This window comes from Somniosus microcephalus, chromosome 6 (assembly GCF_052327205.1).
Source record: "Somniosus microcephalus isolate GS21.2 chromosome 6, FLI_Smic_1.0, whole genome shotgun sequence".
NCBI classification, from domain to species: Eukaryota; Metazoa; Chordata; class Chondrichthyes; order Squaliformes; family Somniosidae; genus Somniosus; species Somniosus microcephalus.
The window spans coordinates 196,965,851-196,986,237 of record NC_140992.1 but is presented as its reverse complement, the minus strand read 5'-3'; the positions used below and the strand labels follow the sequence as shown (position 1 = coordinate 196,986,237).

General features: G+C 45.3%; 1 protein-coding gene across 1 annotated transcript in view; it reads left to right on the top strand.

Moving 5' to 3' along the window:
- LOC147116315 (tapasin-related protein-like) overlaps positions 1-15,285 on the top strand; it is a 57,604-nt gene extending 42,319 nt beyond the window's left edge. Inside the window, exons 5-6 of the mRNA XM_085991180.1 lie at positions 12,382-12,425; positions 13,386-15,285. Coding sequence (XP_085847306.1) covers positions 12,382-12,425; positions 13,386-13,637 — 296 coding nt within the window. The 3' untranslated portion in view covers positions 13,638-15,285. The remainder of the gene's footprint in view (positions 1-12,381; positions 12,426-13,385) is intronic.
- Positions 15,286-20,387: the final 5,102 nt, after the last annotated feature.

Below are 20,387 nucleotides of genomic sequence, written 5' to 3'. Positions count from 1 at the left end.
CTCTCACCTCCCCATACAATCTAGATATTGGGGATCACTCTCGCCTCTCCTCACGATCGAAATATTGGAGTTCACTCTTGCTTCCCCTCGCCTTCTCGATATTGGGGATCACTCTCACCTCCCCTCACAATTTGGATATGGGGGATCACTCTCGCCTCCCCTCACGAACTAGATATTGGGGATCACTCTCGCCTCTCCTCACGATCTAGATATTGGAGTTCACTCTCACCTCCCCTCATGATCTAGATATTGGGGATCTCGCTCATCTCCCCTCACGATCTAGATATTGGGGATCACTCTCACTTCTCTTCACGATCTAGGTATTGGGGATCTCTCTCAGCTCCCCTCACGATCTAGATATTGGGGATCACTCTCACCTCCCTTCACCTTCTAGATATTGGGGATCACTCTCACCTCCCTTCACCTTCTAGGTATTGGAGTTCACTCTCACCTCCCCTCACAATCTAGATATTGGAGTTCACTCTCACCTCTCCTCACAATCTAGATATTGGAGTTCACTCTCGCGTCTTCTCACGATCTAGATATTAGAGTTCACTCTCGCCTCCCCTCACCTTCTAGATATTGGGGATCACTCTCGCCTCCCCTCAACTTCTAGATATTAGGGATCCCTCTCGCCTCCCCTCATGATCTAGATATTGGGGATCACTCTCGCCTCCCCTTATGATCTAGATATTGGAGTTCACTCTCACCTCCCCTCACAATCTAGATATTGGAGTTCACTCTCGCGTCTTCTCACGATCTAGATATTGGAGTTCACTCTTGCCTCTCCTCACCTTCTAGATTTTCGAGTTCAATCTCGCCTCTCCTCACAATCTAGATATTGGAGTTCACTCTCGCCTCCCCTCATTATCTAGATATTTGGGATCACTCTCGCCTCCCCTCATGATCTAGATATTGGGGCTCACTCTCACCTCGCCTCACGATCTAGATATTGGAGATCACTCTCGTCCTTCCTCACAATCTAGATATTGGAGTTCACTTTTGCCTCCCCTTACCTTCTAGATATTGGGGATCACTCTCACCTCCCCTCATGATCTAGATATTGGGGATCACTCTCCCCTTACCTTCTAGATATTGGGGATCACTCTCACCTCTCCTCACCTTCTAGATATTGGGGATCACTCTTGCCTCCCCTCACCTTCTAGATATTGGGGATCACTCTCGCCTCCCCTCATGATCTAGATATTGGGGATCACTCTCGCCTCGTCTCACAATCTAGATATTGGGGATCACTCTCGCCTCCCCTCACGATCTAGATGCTGGTGTTCACTCTCGCCTCTCCTCACAATCTAGATATTGGAGTTTACTCTCGCCTGTCCTCATGATCTAGATATTCGAGTTCACTCTCACTTCGCCTCATGATCTAGATATTGGGGTTCACTCTCACCTCTCCACATGACCTAGATATTGGGGATTACTCTCGCCTCTCCTCACGATCTAGATATTGGAGTTCACTTTTGCCTCCCCTCACCTTTTAGATATTGGGGATCACTCTCGCCTCGTCTCACAATCTAGATATTGGGGATCACTCTCGCCTCCCCTCATGATCTAGATATTGGAGTTCACTCTCGCCTAACCTCAAGATCTAGATATTCGAATGTACTCTCACCTCCTCTCACCTTCTAGATATTTGGGATCCCTCGCGCCTCTCCTCACGATCTAGATATTGGAGTTCACTCTCACCTCCCCTCATGATCTAGATATTGGGGATCACTCTCACCTCCCCTCATGATCTAGATATTGGGGATCACTCTCACCTCCCCTCATGATCTAGATATTGGGGATCACTCTCACCTCCCCTCATGATCTAGATATTGGGGATCACTCTCACCTCCCCTCATGATCTAGATATTGGGGATCACTCTCACCTCCCCTCATGATTTAGATATTGGGGATCACTCTCACCTCTCCTCACGATCTAGATATTGGGGATCTCTCTCACCTCCCCTCACCTTCTAGATATTATGGGTCACTCTCGCCTCCGCTCATGATCTAGATATTGGGGCTCACTCTCACCTCTCCTCATGATCTAGATATTGGGGATCACTCTCACCTCCCCTCACCTTCTAGATATTAGGGATCACTCTCGCCTCCCCTCATGATCTAGATATTGGGGATCACTCTCGCCTCCCCTCATGACCTAGTTATTGGGGATCACTCTCACCTCCCGTCACAATCTAGATATTGGAGTTCACGCTTGCCTCCCCTCACCTTCTAGATATTATGGGTCACTCTCACCTCCGCTCATGATCTAGATATTGGGGTTCACTCTCACCTCTCCTCACGATCTAGATATTGGGGATCACTCTCGCCTCTCCTCACGATCTAGATATTGGAGTTCACTTTTGCCTCCCCTCACCTTCTAGATATTGGGGATCACTCTCGCCTCTCCTCACGATCTAGATATTGGAGTTCACTCTCACCTCCCCTCACAATGTAGATATTGGGGATCCCTCTTGCCTCCCCTCATGATCGAAATATTGGAGTTCACTCTTGCCTCCCCTCACCTTCTAGATATTGGGGATCACTCTCACCTCCCCTCATGATCTAGATATTGGGGATCACTCTCACCTCCCCTCTTGATCTAGATATTGGGGATCACTCTCACCTCCCCTCATGATCTAGATATTGGGGATCTCGCTCACCTCCCCTCACGATCTAGATATTGGGGATCACTCTCACTTCTCTTCACAATCTAGGTATTGGGGATCACTCTCACCTCCCCTCACGATCTAGATATTGGAGTTTACTCTTGCTTCTCCTCACGGTCTATTTATTGGAGTTCACTCTCACCTCGCCTCATGATCTAGATATTGGGGATCACTCTCACCTCCCTTCACCTTCTAGATATTGGGGATCATTCTCACCTCCCTTCACCTTCTAGATATTGGAGTTCACTCTCACCTCCCCTCACAATCTAGATATTGGAGTTCACTCTCACCTCTCCTCACAATCTAGATATTGGAGTTCACTCTCGCGTCTTCTCACGATCTAGATATTGGAGTTCACTCTCGCCTCCCCTCACCTTCTAGATATTGGGGATCACTCTCGCCTCCCCTCACCTTCTAGATATTAGGGATCCCTCTCGCCTCCACTCATGATCTAGATATTGGGGATCACTCTCGCCTCCCCTCATGATCTAGATATTGGAGTTCACTCTCACCTCCCCTCACAAGCTAGGTATTGGAGTTCACTCTCACCTCTCCTCACAATCTAGATATTGGAGTTCACTCTCGCGTCTTCTCACGATCTAGATATTGGAGTTCACTCTTGCCTCTCCTCACCTTCTAGTTATTGGAGTTCAATCTCGCCTCTCCTCACAATCTAGATATTGGAGTTCACTCTCGCCTCCCCTCATTATCTAGATATTTGGGATCACTCTCGCCGCCCCTCATGATCTAGATATTGGAGCTCACTCTCACCTCGCCTCACGATCTAGATATTGGAGATCACTCTCGTCCTTCCTCACAATCTAGATATTGGAGTTCACTTTTGCCTCCCCTTACCTTCTAGATATTGGGGATCACTCTCACCTCCCCTCATGATCTAGATATTGGGGATCACTCTCACCTCCCCTCATGATCTAGATATTGGGGATCACTCTCCCCTTCTAGATATTGGGGATCACTCTCACCTCTCCTCACCTTCTAGATATTGGGGATCACTCTTGCCTCCCCTCACCTTCTAGATATTGGGGATCACTCTCGCCTCCCCTCATGATCTAGATATTGGGGATCACTCTCGCCTCGTCTCACGATCTAGATATTGGGGATCACTCTCGCCTCCCCTCACGATCTAGATGTTGGAATTTACTCTCGCCTGTCCTCATGATCTAGATATTGGAGTTCACTCTCACTTCGCCTCTTGATCTAGATATTGGGGTTCACTCTCACCTCTCCACACGATCTAGATATTGGGGATTACTCTCGCCTCTCCTCACGATCTAGATATTGGAGTTCACTTTTGCCTCCCCTCACCTTTTAGATATTGGGGATCACTCTCGCCTTGTCTCACAATCTAGATAATGGGGATCACTCTCGCCTCCCCTCCCGATCTAGATATTGGAATGTACTCTCACCTCCTCTCACCTTCTAGATATTGGGGATCCCTCGCGCCTCTCCTCATGATCTAGATATTGGAGTTCACTCTCACCTCCCCTCATGATCTAGATATTGGGTATCACTCTCACCTCCCCTCATGATCTAGATATTGGGGATCACTCTCACCTCCCCTCATGATTTAGATATTGGGGATCACTCTCACCTCTCCTCACGATCTAGATATTGGGGATCTCTCTCACCTCCCCTCACCTTCTAGATATTAGGGATCACTCTCGCCTCCCCTCATGATCTAGATATTGGGGATCACTCTCACCTCCCTTCACCTTCTAGATATTGGGGATCACTCTCACCTCCCTTCACCTTCTAGGTATTGGAGTTCACTCTCACCTCCCCTCACAATCTAGATATTGGAGTTCACTCTCACCTCTCCTCACAATCTAGATATTGGAGTTCACTCTCGCGTCTTCTCACGATCTAGATATTGGAGTTCACTCTCGCCTCCCCTCACCTTCTAGATATTGGGGATCACTCTCGCCTCCCCTCAACTTCTAGATATTAGGGATCCCTCTCGCCTCCCCTCATGATCTAGATATTGGGGATCACTCTCGCCTCCCCTTATGATCTAGATATTGGAGTTCACTCTCACCTCCCCTCACAATCTAGATATTGGAGTTCACTCTCGCGTCTTCTCACGATCTAGATATTGGAGTTCACTCTTGCCTCTCCTCACCTTCTAGATTTTCGAGTTCAATCTCGCCTCTCCTCACAATCTAGATATTGGAGTTCACTCTCGCCTCCCCTCATTATCTAGATATTTGGGATCACTCTCGCCTCCCCTCATGATCTAGATATTGGGGCTCACTCTCACCTCGCCTCACGATCTAGATATTGGAGATCACTCTCGTCCTTCCTCACAATCTAGATATTGGAGTTCACTTTTGCCTCCCCTTACCTTCTAGATATTGGGGATCACTCTCACCTCCCCTCATGATCTAGATATTGGGGATCACTCTCCCCTTACCTTCTAGATATTGGGGATCACTCTCACCTCTCCTCACCTTCTACATATTGGGGATCACTCTTGCCTCCCCTCACCTTCTAGATATTGGGGATCACTCTCGCCTCCCCTCATGATCTAGATATTGGGGATCACTCTTGCCTCGTCTCACGATCTAGATATTGGGGATCACTCTCGCCTCACCTCACGATCTAGATGCTGGTGTTCACTCTCGCCTCTCCTCACAATCTAGATATTGGAGTTTACTCTCGCCTGTCCTCATGATCTAGATATTGGAGTTCACTCTCACTTCGCCTCATGATCTAGATATTGGGGTTCACTCTCACCTCTGCACACGACCTAGATATTGGGGATTACTCTCGCCTCTCCTCACGATCTAGATATTGGAGTTCACTTTTGCCTCCCCTCACCTTTTAGATATTGGGGATCACTCTCGCCTCGTCTCACAATCTAGATATTGGGGATCACTCTCGCCTCCCCTCATGATCTAGATATTGGGGATCACTCTCACCTCCCCTCATGATCTAGATATTGGGGATCACTCTCACCTCCCCTCATGATCTAGATATTGGGGATCACTCTCACCTCCCCTCATGATTTAGATATTGGGGATCACTCTCACCTCTCCTCACGATCTAGATATTGGGGATCTCTCTCACCTCCCCTCACCTTCTAGATATTATGGGTCACTCTCGCCTCCGCTCATGATCTACATATTGGGGCTCACTCTCACCTCTCCTCATGATCTAGATATTGGGGATCACTCTCACCTCCCCTCACCTTCTAGATATTAGGGATCACTCTCGCCTCCCCTCATGATCTAGATATTGGGGATCACTCTCGCCTCCCCTCATGACCTAGTTATTGGGGATCACTCTCACCTCTCCTCACGATCTAGATATTGGAGTTCACTTTGCCTCCCCTCACCTTCTAGATATTGGGGATCACTCTCGCCTCTCCTCACGATCTAGATATTGGAGTTCACTCTCACCTCCCCTCACAATGTAGATATTGGGGATCCCTCTTGCCTCCCCTCATGATCGAAATATTGGAGTTCACTCTTGCCTCCCCTCACCTTCTAGATATTGGGGATCACTCTCACCTCCCCTCATGATCTAGATATTGGGGACCACTCTCACCTCCCCTCTTGATCTAGATATTGGGGATCACTCTCACCTCCCCTCATGATCTAGATATTGGGGATCTCGCTCACCTCCCCTCACGATCTAGATATTGGGGATCACTCTCACTTCTCTTCACAATCTAGGTATTGGGGATCACTCTCACCTCCCCTCACGATCTAGATATTGGAGTTTACTCTTGCTTCTCCTCACGGTCTATTTATTGGAGTTCACTCTCACCTCGCCTCATGATCTAGATATTGGGGATCACTCTCACCTCCCCTCATGATTTAGATATTGGGGATCACTCTCACCTCCCCTCATGATCTAGATATTGGGGATCACTCTCACCTCCCCTCATGATTTAGATATTGGGGATCACTCTCACCTCTCCTCACGATCTAGATATTGGGGATCTCTCTCACCTCCCCTCACCTTCTAGATATTATGGGTCACTCTCGCCTCCGCTCATGATCTAGATATTGGGGCTCACTCTCACCTCTCCTCATGATCTAGATATTGGGGATCACTCTCACCTCCCTTCACCTTCTAGATATTGGGGATCATTCTCACCTCCCTTCACCTTCTAGATATTGGAGTTCACTCTCACCTCCCCTCACAATCTAGATATTGGAGTTCACTCTCACCTCTCCTCACAATCTAGATATTGGAGTTCACTCTCGCGTCTTCTCACGATCTAGATATTGGAGTTCACTCTCGCCTCCCCTCACCTTCTAGATATTGGGGATCACTCTCGCCTCCCCTCACCTTCTAGATATTAGGGATCCCTCTCGCCTCCCCTCATGATCTAGATATTGGGGATCACTCTCGCCTCCCCTCATGATCTAGATATTGGAGTTCACTCTCACCTCCCCTCACAAGCTAGGTATTGGAGTTCACTCTCACCTCTCCTCACAATCTAGATATTGGAGTTCACTCTCGCGTCTTCTCACGATCTAGATATTGGAGTTCACTCTTGCCTCTCCTCACCTTCTAGTTATTGGAGTTCAATCTCGCCTCTCCTCACAATCTAGATATTGGAGTTCACTCTCGCCTCCCCTCATTATCTAGATATTTGGGATCACTCTCGCCTCCCCTCATGATCTAGATATTGGAGCTCACTCTCACCTCGCCTCACGATCTAGATATTAGAGATCACTCTCGTCCTTCCTCACAATCTAGATATTGGAGTTCACTTTTGCCTCCCCTTACCTTCTAGATATTGTGAATCACTCTCACCTCCCCTCATGATCTAGATATTGGGGATCACTCTCACCTCCCCTCATGATCTAGATATTGGGGATCACTCTCCCCTTCTAGATATTGGGGATCACTCTCACCTCTCCTCACCTTCTAGATATTGGGGATCACTCTTGCCTCCCCTCACCTTCTAGATATTGGGGATCACTCTCGCCTCCACTCATGATCTAGATATTGGGGATCACTCTCGCCTCATCTCACGATCTAGATATTGGGGATCACTCTTGCCTCCCCTCACGATCTAGATGTTAGAGTTCACTCTCGCCTCTCCTCACGATCTAGATGTTGGAGTTTACTCTCGCCTGTCCTCATGATCTAGATATTGGAGTTCACTCTCACTTCGCCTCTTGATCTAGATATTGGGGTTCACTCTCACCTCTCCACACGATCTAGATATTGGGGATTACTCTCGCCTCTCCTCACGATCTAGATATTGGAGTTCACTTTTGCCTCCCCTCACCTTTTAGATATTGGGGATCACTCTCGCCTTGTCTCACAATCTAGATATTGGGGATCACTCTCGCCTCCCCTCCCGATCTAGATATTGGAATGTACTCTCACCTCCTCTCACCTTCTAGATATTGGGGATCCCTCGCGCCTCTCCTCACGATCTAGATATTGGAGTTCACTCTCACCTCCCCTCATGATCTAGATATTGGGGATCACTCTCACCTCCCCTCATGATCTAGATATTGGGGATCACTCTCACCTCCCCTCATGATCTAGATATTGGGGATCACTCTCACCTCCCCTCATGATCTAGATATTGGGGATCACTCTCACCTCCCCTCATGATCTAGATATTGGGGATCACTCTCACCTCCCCTCATGATTTAGATATTGGGGATCACTCTCACCTCTCCTCACGATCTAGATATTGGGGATCTCTCTCACCTCCCCTCACCTTCTAGATATTATGGGTCACTCTCGCCTCCGCTCATGATCTAGATATTGGGGCTCACTCTCACCTCTCCTCATGATCTAGATATTGGGGATCACTCTCACCTCCCCTCACCTTCTAGATATTAGGGATCACTCTCGCCTCCCCTCATGATCTAGATATTGGGGATCACTCTCGCCTCCCCTTATGACCTAGTTATTGGGGATCACTCTCACCTCCCGTCACAATCTAGATATTGGAGTTCACGCTTGCCTCCCCTCACCTTCTAGATATTATGGGTCACTCTCACCTCCGCTCATGATCTAGATATTGGGGTTCACTCTCACCTCTCCTCACGATCTAGATATTGGGGATCACTCTCGCCTCTCCTCACGATCTCGATATTGGAGTTCACTTTTGCCTCCCCTCACCTTCTAGATATTGGGGATCACTCTCGCCTCTCCTCACGATCTAGATATTGGAGTTCACTCTCACCTCCCCTCACAATGTAGATATTGGGGATCCCTCTTGCCTCCCCTCATGATCGAAATATTGGAGTTCACTCTTGCCTCCCCTCACCTTCTAGATATTGGGGATCACTCTCACCTCCCCTCATGATCTAGATATTGGGGATCACTCTCACCTCCCCTCTTGATCTAGATATTGGGGATCACTCTCACCTCCCCTCATGATCTAGATATTGGGGATCTCGCTCACCTCCCCTCACGATCTAGATATTGGGGATCACTCTCACTTCTCTTCACAATCTAGGTATTGGGGATCACTCTCACCTCCCCTCACTATCTAGATATTGGAGTTTACTCTTGCTTCTCCTCATGGTCTATTTATTGGAGTTCACTCTCACCTCGCCTCATGATCTAGATATTGGGGATCACTCTCACCTCCCTTCACCTTCTAGATATTGGGGATCATTCTCACCTCCCTTCACCTTCTAGATATTGGAGTTCACTCTCACCTCCCCTCAAAATCTAGATATTGGAGTTCACTCTCACCTCTCCTCACAATCTAGATATTGGAGTTCACTCTCGCGTCTTCTCACGATCTAGATATTGGAGTTCACTCTCGCCTCCCCTCACCTTCTAGATATTGGGGATCACTCTCGCCTCCCCTCACCTTCTAGATATTAGGGATCCCTCTCGCCTCCCCTCATGATCTAGATATTGGGGATCACTCTCGCCTCCCCTCATGATCTAGATATTGGAGTTCACTCTCACCTCCCCTCACAAGCTAGGTATTGGAGTTCACTCTCACCTCTCCTCACAATCTAGATATTGGAGTTCACTCTCGCGTCTTCTCACGATCTAGATATTGGAGTTCACTCTTGCCTCTCCTCACCTTCTAGTTATTGGAGTTCAATCTCGCCTCTCCTCACAATCTAGATATTGGAGTTCACTCTCGCCTCCCCTCATTATCTAGATATTTGGGATCACTCTCGCCTCCCCTCATGATCTAGATATTGGAGCTCACTCTCACCTCGCCTCACGATCTAGATATTGGAGATCACTCTCGTCCTTCCTCACAATCTAGATATTGGAGTTCACTTTTGCCTCCCCTTACCTTCTAGATATTGGGGATCACTCTCACCTCCCCTCATGATCTAGATATTGGGGATCACTCTCACCTCCCCTCATGATCTAGATATTGGGGATCACTCTCCCCTTCTAGATATTGGGGATCACTCTCACCTCTCCTCACCTTTTAGATATTGGGGATCACTCTTGCCTCCCCTCACCTTCTAGATATTGGGGATCACTCTCGCCTCCCCTCATGATCTAGATATTGGGGATCACTCTCGCCTCGTCTCACGATCTAGATATTGGGGATCACTCTTGCCTCCCCTCACGATCTAGATGTTAGAGTTCACTCTCGCCTCTCCTCACGATCTAGATGTTGGAGTTTACTCTCGCCTGTCCTCATGATCTAGATATTGGAGTTCACTCTCACTTCGCCTCTTGATCTAGATATTGGGGTTCACTCTCACCTCTCCACACGATCTAGATATTGGGGATTACTCTCGCCTCTCCTCACGATCTAGATATTGGAGTTCACTTTTGCCTCCCCTCACCTTTTAGGTATTGGGGATCACTCTCGCCTTGTCTCACAATCTAGATATTGGGGATCACTCTCGCCTCCCCTCCCGATCTAGATATTGGAATGTACTCTCACCTCCTCTCACCTTCTAGATATTGGGGATCCCTCGCGCCTCTCCTCACAATCTAGATATTGGAGTTCACTCTCACCTCCCCTCATGATCTAGATATTGGGTATCACTCTCACCTCCCCTCATGATCTAGATATTGGGGATCACTCTCACCTCCCCTCATGATTTAGATATTGGGGATCACTCTCACCTCTCCTCACGATCTAGATATTGGGGATCTCTCTCACCTCCCCTCACCTTCTAGATATTATGGGTCACCCTCGCCTCCGCTCATGATCTAGATATTGCGGATCACTCTCACCTCTCCTCATGATCTAGATATTGGGGATCACTCTCACCTCCCCTCACCTTCTAGATATTAGGGATCACTCTCGCCTCCCCTCATGATCTAGATATTGGGGATCACTCTCACCTCCCGTCACAATCTAGATATTGGAGTTCACGCTTGCTTCCCCTCACCTTCTAGATATTGGGGATCACTCTCACCTCCCCTCATGATCTAGATATTGGGGTTCACTCTCACCTCTCCTCACGGTCTAGATATTGGGGATCACTCTCGCCTCTCCTCACGATCTAGATATTGGAGTTCACTTTTGCCTCCCCTCACCTTCTAGATATTGGGGATCACTCTCGCCTCTCCTCACGATCTAAATATTGGAGTTCACTTTTGCCTCCCCTCACCTTCTAGATATTGGGGATCACTCTCGCCTCGTCTCATGATCTAGATATTTGGGATCACTCTCGCCTCCCCTCACGATCTAGAAATTGGAGTTCACTCTCGCCTCTCCTCACGATCTAGATATTGGAGTTTACTCTCGCCTGTCCTCACGATCTAGATATTGGAGTTCACTCTCACCTCGCCTCATGATCTAGATATTGGAGTTCACTCTCACCTCTCCTCACAATCTAGATATTGGGGATCACTCTCGCCTCTCATGATCTAGATATTTGGGATCACTCTCGCCTCTCCTCGCGATCTATATATTGGAGTTCACTCTCGCCTCCCCTCACGATCTGAATGTTGGAGTTCACTCTTGCCTCTCCTCTCGATCTAGATATTGGAGTTCACTCTCGCCTCTCCTCACGATCTAGATATTGGAGTTCACTCTCGCCTCTCCTCATGATCTAGATATTGGGGATCACTCTTGCCTCCCCTCACCTTCTAGATATTGGGTATCACTCTTGCCTCCCCTCACCGTCTAGATATTGGGGATCACTCTCGCGTCCCCTGACGATCTAGATTTTGGGGATCACTCTCACCTCCCCTCACGATCTAGATATTGGGGATCACTGTCACCTCCCCTCACGATCTAGATATGAGATCAACTAGTTATGTTGAGGCTAATTTGATAGGTAAACAATCAAAGCAAGTTAGTAAATAACTAAATCTAGTTAGTCTAATATAACCGAGACCAGTTGCATTGACCAAGAGCTGTGACTGACTATAGTAATTATTATGAGACTCATTTAATTGCCAACTGATATTAGTCAAATTGTTCTGAATTGACCTGTAGATTTGGTTTCTGAGTAAACACGTGGTGAGAAATGATTGGCAGTGAGAAACTCTGGTTATATTTATGTCTCTAGTATGCATCGGGTTTGCAAATTAAAATATTTAATTTGCTCAGGTAAGCCATTAGGATCTATTAAATGATATCAAACATTTGGCAGTGTCATTTACATTCATAATAGGGTTCTATTAGATTGCAAAATTGAGGTATTTCCATTAATTGGTGTAGGTCAAATGTAATGGTACATTGAAAGACAGTTTGCTGCTCTACCTATTCCTATCTGCCAGAGAATGTGTTTAAGGTCATGTTATTTACTATTTATACCAGGCAAAGGGAGAAAAGCAAATGAAAGAAGTGTTCAGGAAAAGCAGGTACGTTGACTATAATCCTTTTTATCAGCTGCTCTGAAATTTGTTTAAAATGAGTTTTGTATAGAATAAAATGTCCTAAACGTGGAGAACAAAAAAGAGAATTGAGATTAAGCAGCAACTTTATTTTTCTGTGTACATTCTGCCCTGGATCACGGATGTGGTTTGAATTTAATACATAGAAATTGTTGTGCTCCCTCTGTTGTCTTGAAGGATTGTCTAATGACTTTTTTTAAATGCTCTACCGTTCAGGCCTCTGACTAAAATTGCAGTTAGGTCCCGATCATGTCATCAAGACCTGATCTGTACATTTAAAGCGGATCCCCACAACCTTCCAGTGCGTGTCCTGCTCGCTTGCTCAAAAGAGCAAGTTAATATCGGAACCCGGCGGGACGGCAGTGGGACCACAGGGAGTAAGTCGCTGCCCCTCTTGTAACTGCCTTCCTGCCTCATTTCCGCCCTTTGGAGGTGGGGCAGAGGGAGGGGGGTGTCACGATCACAGAGGGTGGGGGTCCCGGGTGGCAGCGGCCCAGGTTATTTTTGTGGACCCTGGAGGTAGACTCCTGCTCTTCCACGGGCCACAAACATAATTCGACTTCCCTTTGCTGGGCCTCTTCTCTTCCGTCGTCCGTGAAACCAGTCGAACCCCGCACTGCGTAGGCTCCAACAATGTTCCTGCCTACAATTGCTATTGGGGTCCTATTTACGTCATAGAACCCCAATTTCTGTATTAAAGGGGGCCTTTCAACTGAAACAGGTGGGTGCTTTGGACAGCCGGTAATTGGCCCCTTTTAAAATGGTGCCTGCCGCATCGCTGGTGTTAATGGGTCGGTAAGGCTACCAACCCTATTTAAGGCCGTTATTGCCCCGTTAACGCAAGGCAAAGGCAGTCACAATCTGGGGATTTTGATGTTGTCTAAAAGTCAATATCTTGTCAATCTCTTTTATACTATTATCTTGCAGCATTTGCAGAGATCAGCTAATTACAAGATGGCATATACTGCTGATGATTTCACCAGCCTCACAAAAGAGACTAAGCCCCAGCACGTGGACAAGAGACCAGCATGCCCCCACATGCCACCGAGAAACCAGCAGAGAGATGGCAAGCTTGTTTATGCAACACCACAATTCAAACAGCGCCAGGGCAGAAATCAGTTACCTGAACCCAAGAACAATAAATCAGTTACTAGCAAGAAGTTTGTTCTCCAACCCTAGGTGGTCCTGAATTAAGATTTCAAAATATATGCTGACAGCACTTTTTAAATGGTTCATCCAATCTCTTCAGGATATATTTTCTTACTCTGCCCCCTCATGAATGTGCTAAGTAACAAGCTTTGTGTTATGAATGTAACAAATAATATGATGGCAACTTATGCTAATGACAATAGCTTCATTAGTGTTAGGCAGCAACCGTCTACCCACAGCACTTTGCAAATCTCTTTTAATACTGTAAAGGAACACTGGCAAAGTGTGGGGCCAACATTAATGAAAAGTCCTAGAAACTGAAATTGGATTGGTATTAAATTACAAGAAAAATGTCCATCCCCAGCACGAACATCCTTACCTTGAAAAGCACAAAGTACACCAGAAAACAGAGCTTGCACGGCACACCAACAGGATCATTTTACAATTTCGCTCTACTCGCTTGCATGGTCCTGTGTGCAGGACTGGTAGCAAATGTTGCTGAGGGATAGAAATCCACGGTCCGAAAAATAAGGCGGATGGACAGGGATGAGAGTTTTCAACTAATAAAAAGAAACAACTGTTATTGACGTAGAAAGGCATTTTGTGCAGAGCCAGCAGACAAGATTATAAAATAAATAAAGTTATCAGAGAATATATTAACCTCTTTCAAGCCTTGTTAATTTTGGACTCAACCTCTAATTCTTCTAAATTAAAATTAAATAATTTGCTTACAGCTCAAGTTTTAAAGATGTTGATCATGTCCTCTCTAACTTTTTTTCTCCACTGATTTCTAGTTCCTCTTCATAACTAGAATGTTAAGGCCCCAAATCACACTCGTTCTTCTCGGAACAATCTCCAACGCACCAATGTCTTTTTGAGGCTAGAGTGTTTTAAACTGTACACATTACCCCAACATCTGCCCTTACCAAAAACCCCTTTCAACTAACGATCAGTGATTTTATTCTGCAGAACTCAATTGCTCTCTGCCTCCAGACAGAGTTTTCTCCATTCATTACCCTCGCCTGCTTTCTCCTGCCAAGCCAATACAGCTAACACATCTGCCATTAATTTCAAGAACATTAGTCTTCCTTAAAAGCCTCACAAATGGAACTGGATAAAGTTACTAGCTTATGACTTGGTTCATGCCTCGAATCGTTAGACAGCTCCGATTGATGCTAATGTATCCTGATGGTGTGCACCATCAGCTAATTGCATGTACTGTAATTGTAGATGATGTTCGATGCTGAGGGGGAAGATAGCAATCTTGCTTCATGGTGCAACCACAACCTACGTGCATTGGTGGGGGTGGGGGGGCACCATCCCTGCAGACAGTAATGGAGCCTACTGTACAAGTATGATTTACATTATGGTCATGGTACTGATTTGGGGGTTTAATGTTTTAAAAGAGAAACTGGTTTATGCCACAAGAGCAATTCCCAGCCAGTTGGAACAGAAGTTGCAACAGTGCCTAGAAAAAAGAAAATAAACCCAATAATTTGGTGTTAACATTGAGATTATGGAAGGTTAATTTATCAGAGCTGAGAGATCAAAGTCTGTGGTTTTCGTGATGGTTCATTATGTCCTGTGCAACTCTAGAATGCAATGGGTAGATTTTATATGATGTATATCTCTGCACTGTAAACTCTTTGTCAGTAAAATAAAGGCTTATATTTCTGTAGCTGGAGTCACAGGGCACAATATCATTTCAGTTTAAGTCACATGGTAGACTCGATAGACCCTCATGTATTAGATTCATTCACCTGCTTTTACACATAACCTTGCTTAAAACTTAAATTTTATTTCTATGATTGGTTGGAGGCTGTTGGTGTTCAGAAGATGTCTTAAAACGGTCAAGCTTCTTAAGTATTCACAGTAACTCCCATCTTATATGGTTCTCATTTAGAAAATAGTGAACAAATGGGCGGAAGAGCCTGTCTGCAGACAGCTGTATGGATAGTTTTCACACCCCGCATCAGGCTCTTACCTACAATCATTCCTGTGGGAGGCAGTTAACCTCACCATCTCCTGGTTAAGCAGCATTGACAGTCGCAGACAACTTCTCTAATAGCATGTAACAGATTCACATCACTGTGCACCTTGGTAAATCCAGATTAGAATTAACATGTGGCACAGATTCACGAGCCAGGTGAATAGTCTCACTCAGTAGGCTGCTCCGTGCGTGTTCCAAACTCTTGGCAAGTTCAGCACTCGCCAATTGTGCTGACCAGTCCAGAGATTTGCATGCTGCACCCTCTGGCTTGTATGGTATAAACCAGAGTGCAGAATCATGCCATTAACTACCACGGTCACCAATGCTAATCCTGGATCCTGTGTCTTGGTGAGCTGCAGTGTGTCCATTTGATATCTGCATCAGACACGCCCTTCTCCAAAATGCTGATGGGGCCCTTTGAGCAATGAGAAACCATGTTTAATACTGGATTTTGGATGTGTGAATTGTCCATGTTTTTACAATGAGACTAGTGCAAGACAAATGCCAATCGTTAGTGTTCTGCGGGCACAGGTATTGGAGCAGGACTTCACTAAATGTTCACTCACATATTGGAGCAGGCTTTGTGATGATTGCTATGCTAATATATATCTCTAATATACTGAATACAGGCAACAGACAGGTAGGTCACTTACCAGATTCAATGGCAGCCTCGTGTGGAGCTGCAGTTGGTTATAACCTGATCATGCAAGATATTTCCAAGGTGCGCTTCACTCCTGTTCAGTTAGTTGAAGTTTCCGACAGTGCTCCATTTTAGCTCTTGCAGCCCTTTTCAGGCCATTGTTTTCAATAGTTTTCTGCAGTTCTTGTCATTGTTCTAAATTCATAACATTTTTTATACATATCTAAAAAACTAGCGATCACTTCAAAAAAGCCAAAAGCTCCAAAAATACTGATAGCTGAAAAATAGTTCTGAAATATAGGCCTATGATATGTGAAGACAAGTTAGACCGAGAGTGCAATGGGACACAAACTTGTCTAAACATAAGCTGTAAATATACAAAACATTGCATCACTTTATTGCAGTGCACAAAAACACAGTTAGCAGCAATTGCAATTTGAGCCTGTTGTAATTCTGAGTGAATCTATCTAATCTTTTAATTGAAGTAAAAAATTCATCAGCACTCCAACCCCACGCCTTATTTTATTTCCAAGCCATAGCAATTGCACAAGTACAGCGACAGGAATTGTCAAATAAAACCCGTCAAGATATTCACACCAGTGAACACCCACTGTAACTCAAAAAAGCAGCTGCGTTGACGAAGATAAACCTTCACCAAAGACAAGAGTCAACCATGTCCCAGAAATTTGCTTTGAGGAAAATAAAGCTTTAAAAGTTCGTTTTAATTTGGTCATTTTTCTTTTTTAAAAAGAATTCCAATTATACAGAGCTCAAATTGAGCAATTTCACAGAAACAGCATAATGTGTTTTGTGCATGATTTTAATCTGAGTTAATAGGTCATTTGAATTAAGCAACTTGGAATTAAGAGGAACAATACTGCATATGGGGGGCAAGCACTAACATATCCCATAATAACTGTGACTCTTAGAAACCATCAGCTCCTTTTATATTTTCTGCCTCCAGTTTATGCTCAATAAATAACCGGAGAAAGTAACATATTTCAATGTTGCCCGCCAGTCATTCTGGTTCTGACCGGCTCTCGTTGCTCCTTCCAAATTATGATTGGAAATTGTCAGAATCAACCTAGTGGGAAATTTTAAAAAAATCAAATGCTGACAAATTGACATGAATTGAAATGCTGATTGTTGCCAGCAACACCTCATATACTTTTCGACGTCCTTTTATGGTCGGTAACATTTTTCTGCCAAAGAAAGCTTGCTTAATTTTTCTGTGGTGCTTCAGCAATACACACAGCCCCGTTTTATTGCAGGGACGATCATTTCTGTCCGTTGCCCATCACCGGCAAAACAACAGCTCACTTGAACAGGTGAAAATCGACTCACTTCCACTTTGTTGGTAAGTTTGAAAAAATTGCTTCCAGTTGTGTTGATTGTGCCCCATTTTGGGGCTTAGTGACCACTGTTCACAGTTGGTGCCACTAATCTGTGAAATACCTTTTACTTTTTACACCATTTATTCCCACTTCCCATTACCTCAGTGCAACAATCTGGCTGATCAGCCGAGTGGGAGGTTGAAGCTGCAGTCATTCCAAATGTTGGCATTCCACCACGCTTCTCTTTCTAACCCGTGCTGTTTCTTAGACATGTCATTACTGCTCTTCACCAAATTAAACTTTCTTCTCTGAGTTTGCACATAGTCTGCACACACAAGTGATGTTTCAGCTCTATTAGTGCAGAGCGCCACCAAGTGGATAATATAACAGCGGAAGGGACAGGGAAGCTGCTTTGCCTCAATCGTCTTACCCAGCAGTGTGAAGGAGGTGCTCGAACCTGTACAGTCATTTACTCACGAGTCTTCATCAATCATTTCATTTCAAGCGTGAATGAACCCGCTAAACCTCGCTCATTGGAAGTGGATGAAAAGCATACTTTAATCTGCGTCAAATTGCAAAACTATACATTGCTGCATGTTTAAACAGGTTTGCGATCTGTCTCACTCTTCAGTGGAGCCGTTGAGAGCCGGCAAGCAGTGAGTGCGGGAGAGTATGCGGACACACCACTCCCCCCGTAAACCGAACATCAACTGATTGTGGCCCGCTCGAACACTTGGAAGGACGGCAGGAAGTCACGGAGAGTTGGTAGGCCTGTCAGTGGGAGTCACTCTATACCTCAAAGTAGAAGTGGCACAGAAAGAGGATCAAGATGTTCATGGATACATTTTCAAACATTTTATCAAAATCAGCCATTTTCCCCTCTGATTTTTCTCCCCTCCGCAAAGCATTGACCCCTTGCTGGGGAACAATCCCTTGGCCACAGGTTACCCTCTGGTCCCTCACCCCAACAAGCATAAAATTACAAAGGGATATTGATAGATTAAGTGAATGGGCAAAACTGTGGCAAATGGATTTCAATGTAAGCAAATGTGAGGTCATCCACTTTGGACCTAAAAAAGGATAGAACAGGGTACTTTCTAAATGGTGAAAAGCTAAAAACAGTGGATGTCCAAAGAGACTGGGGGGTCCAGGTACATAGATCATTAAAATGTCATGAACTGGTACAGAAAATAATCAAAAAGGCTAATGGAATGCTGGCCTTTATATCTAGAGGATTAGCGTACAAGAGCATAACTTAAGAAATAGGAGCAGGAGTTGGCCATTTGGCCCCTCGAGCCTTCTCCGCCATTCAATAAGATCATGGCTGATCTGATCTTGGCCTCAACTCCACTTCCCTGCCCACTCCCCATAATCCTCGCCTCCGCAGCTCTCTGGGGTAGAGAATTCCAAAGATTCACAACCCTCAGAGAAGAAATTCCTCCTTATCTCCATTTTAAATGGGCGACCCCTTATTCTGAAACTATGCCCCCTAGTTCTAGATTCCCCCACAAAGATATCACAAGAATTTAGAAGGTTAAGGGGTGATCTGATTGAAGTTTTCAGGATATTAAGGGGAACAGATAGGGTAGATAGAGAGAAGCTATTTCCACTGGTTGGGGATTCTAGGACTAGGGGCCATAGTCTAAAAATTAGAGCCAGACCTTTCAGGAGTTAAATTAGGAAACACTTCTACTCACAAAGGGTGGTAGAAGTTTGGAACTCTCTTCTGCAAACGGCAATTGATGCTAGATCAATTGTTAATTTTAAATCTGATATTGATAGCTCTTTGTTAACCAAAGGTATTAAGGGATATGGGCCAAAGGTGGGTATATGGAGTTAGATTGCTGATCAGCCATGATCTCATTGAATGGCGGAAAAGGCTCGAGGGCTGAATGGCCTTCTCCTGTTCCTATGTTCGCAAGTAGCCATTATTATTGCATCAGCCTATACAGTAGGTGTTGGGAGGCTATTCGATTATGGAGGAAACCTGGCACCATCTTATTCAACATCCGTGTCACGTGTGTTTTAAACACTAGAAATATTCTCAGGTTCAGTGTCGCTGGCCATTCCCACAAGTGGACCTTGAGCTCCCTGTGATCCAGTCTGTTTCATTTTCTGTTCAGTATGTAGGTAAACAATAGCGAGATTCTCCTTTCCTCAAAAAGCAGATTGAAGATGCGGTTTTACCAGACCAAGACTCCGGCTTTGAAACAATATGTAACTTTATTTAGTTCAGATAAGTGAATGAACAGTATACCATCCAAAAGAGTGGCTTTACTCTCCTAGATACATAAAATAAGAAATCACTTATTTTCTCTCTAAACATAGAATTTAAAACAAAAAGGTTACTTCTTAAACTGTGAAAGATGCCCCAACCTCTAACTGATCAAGCTCTTCTGTTGGTCAGAAAGTTACACACAGAGCTCTCTAGGTACTGGCTGCAAAATTGAAACTGACTGTGGAGTGTTTATTTCCAGGCACGGTTATCCATAGAAATAGTTTTATTGAAACAAAAGGCAATGGACGACAGCATCTTTCATAATTACATTAGATCAACCCCCATCCACAGAAATCTTCATTATCAATAGTGAATGCCAAGCCAACCTTGGCCAATGACCAAGATGTTTGTGATTGAACATGATGACTGATCAATTATTGTAGGCTCCTTGGGCATCCCATTGTGATTACTATAGAAATTTGTACCCTGTGAAACCCATACAACCAGCTTGTCTGAGCTCTGCGCTGACAGCTTTACTGTTGAGAAAATATCCTGAATCCCTGAATTAACCTCGCACATACTGATTCTAGCCATAAAA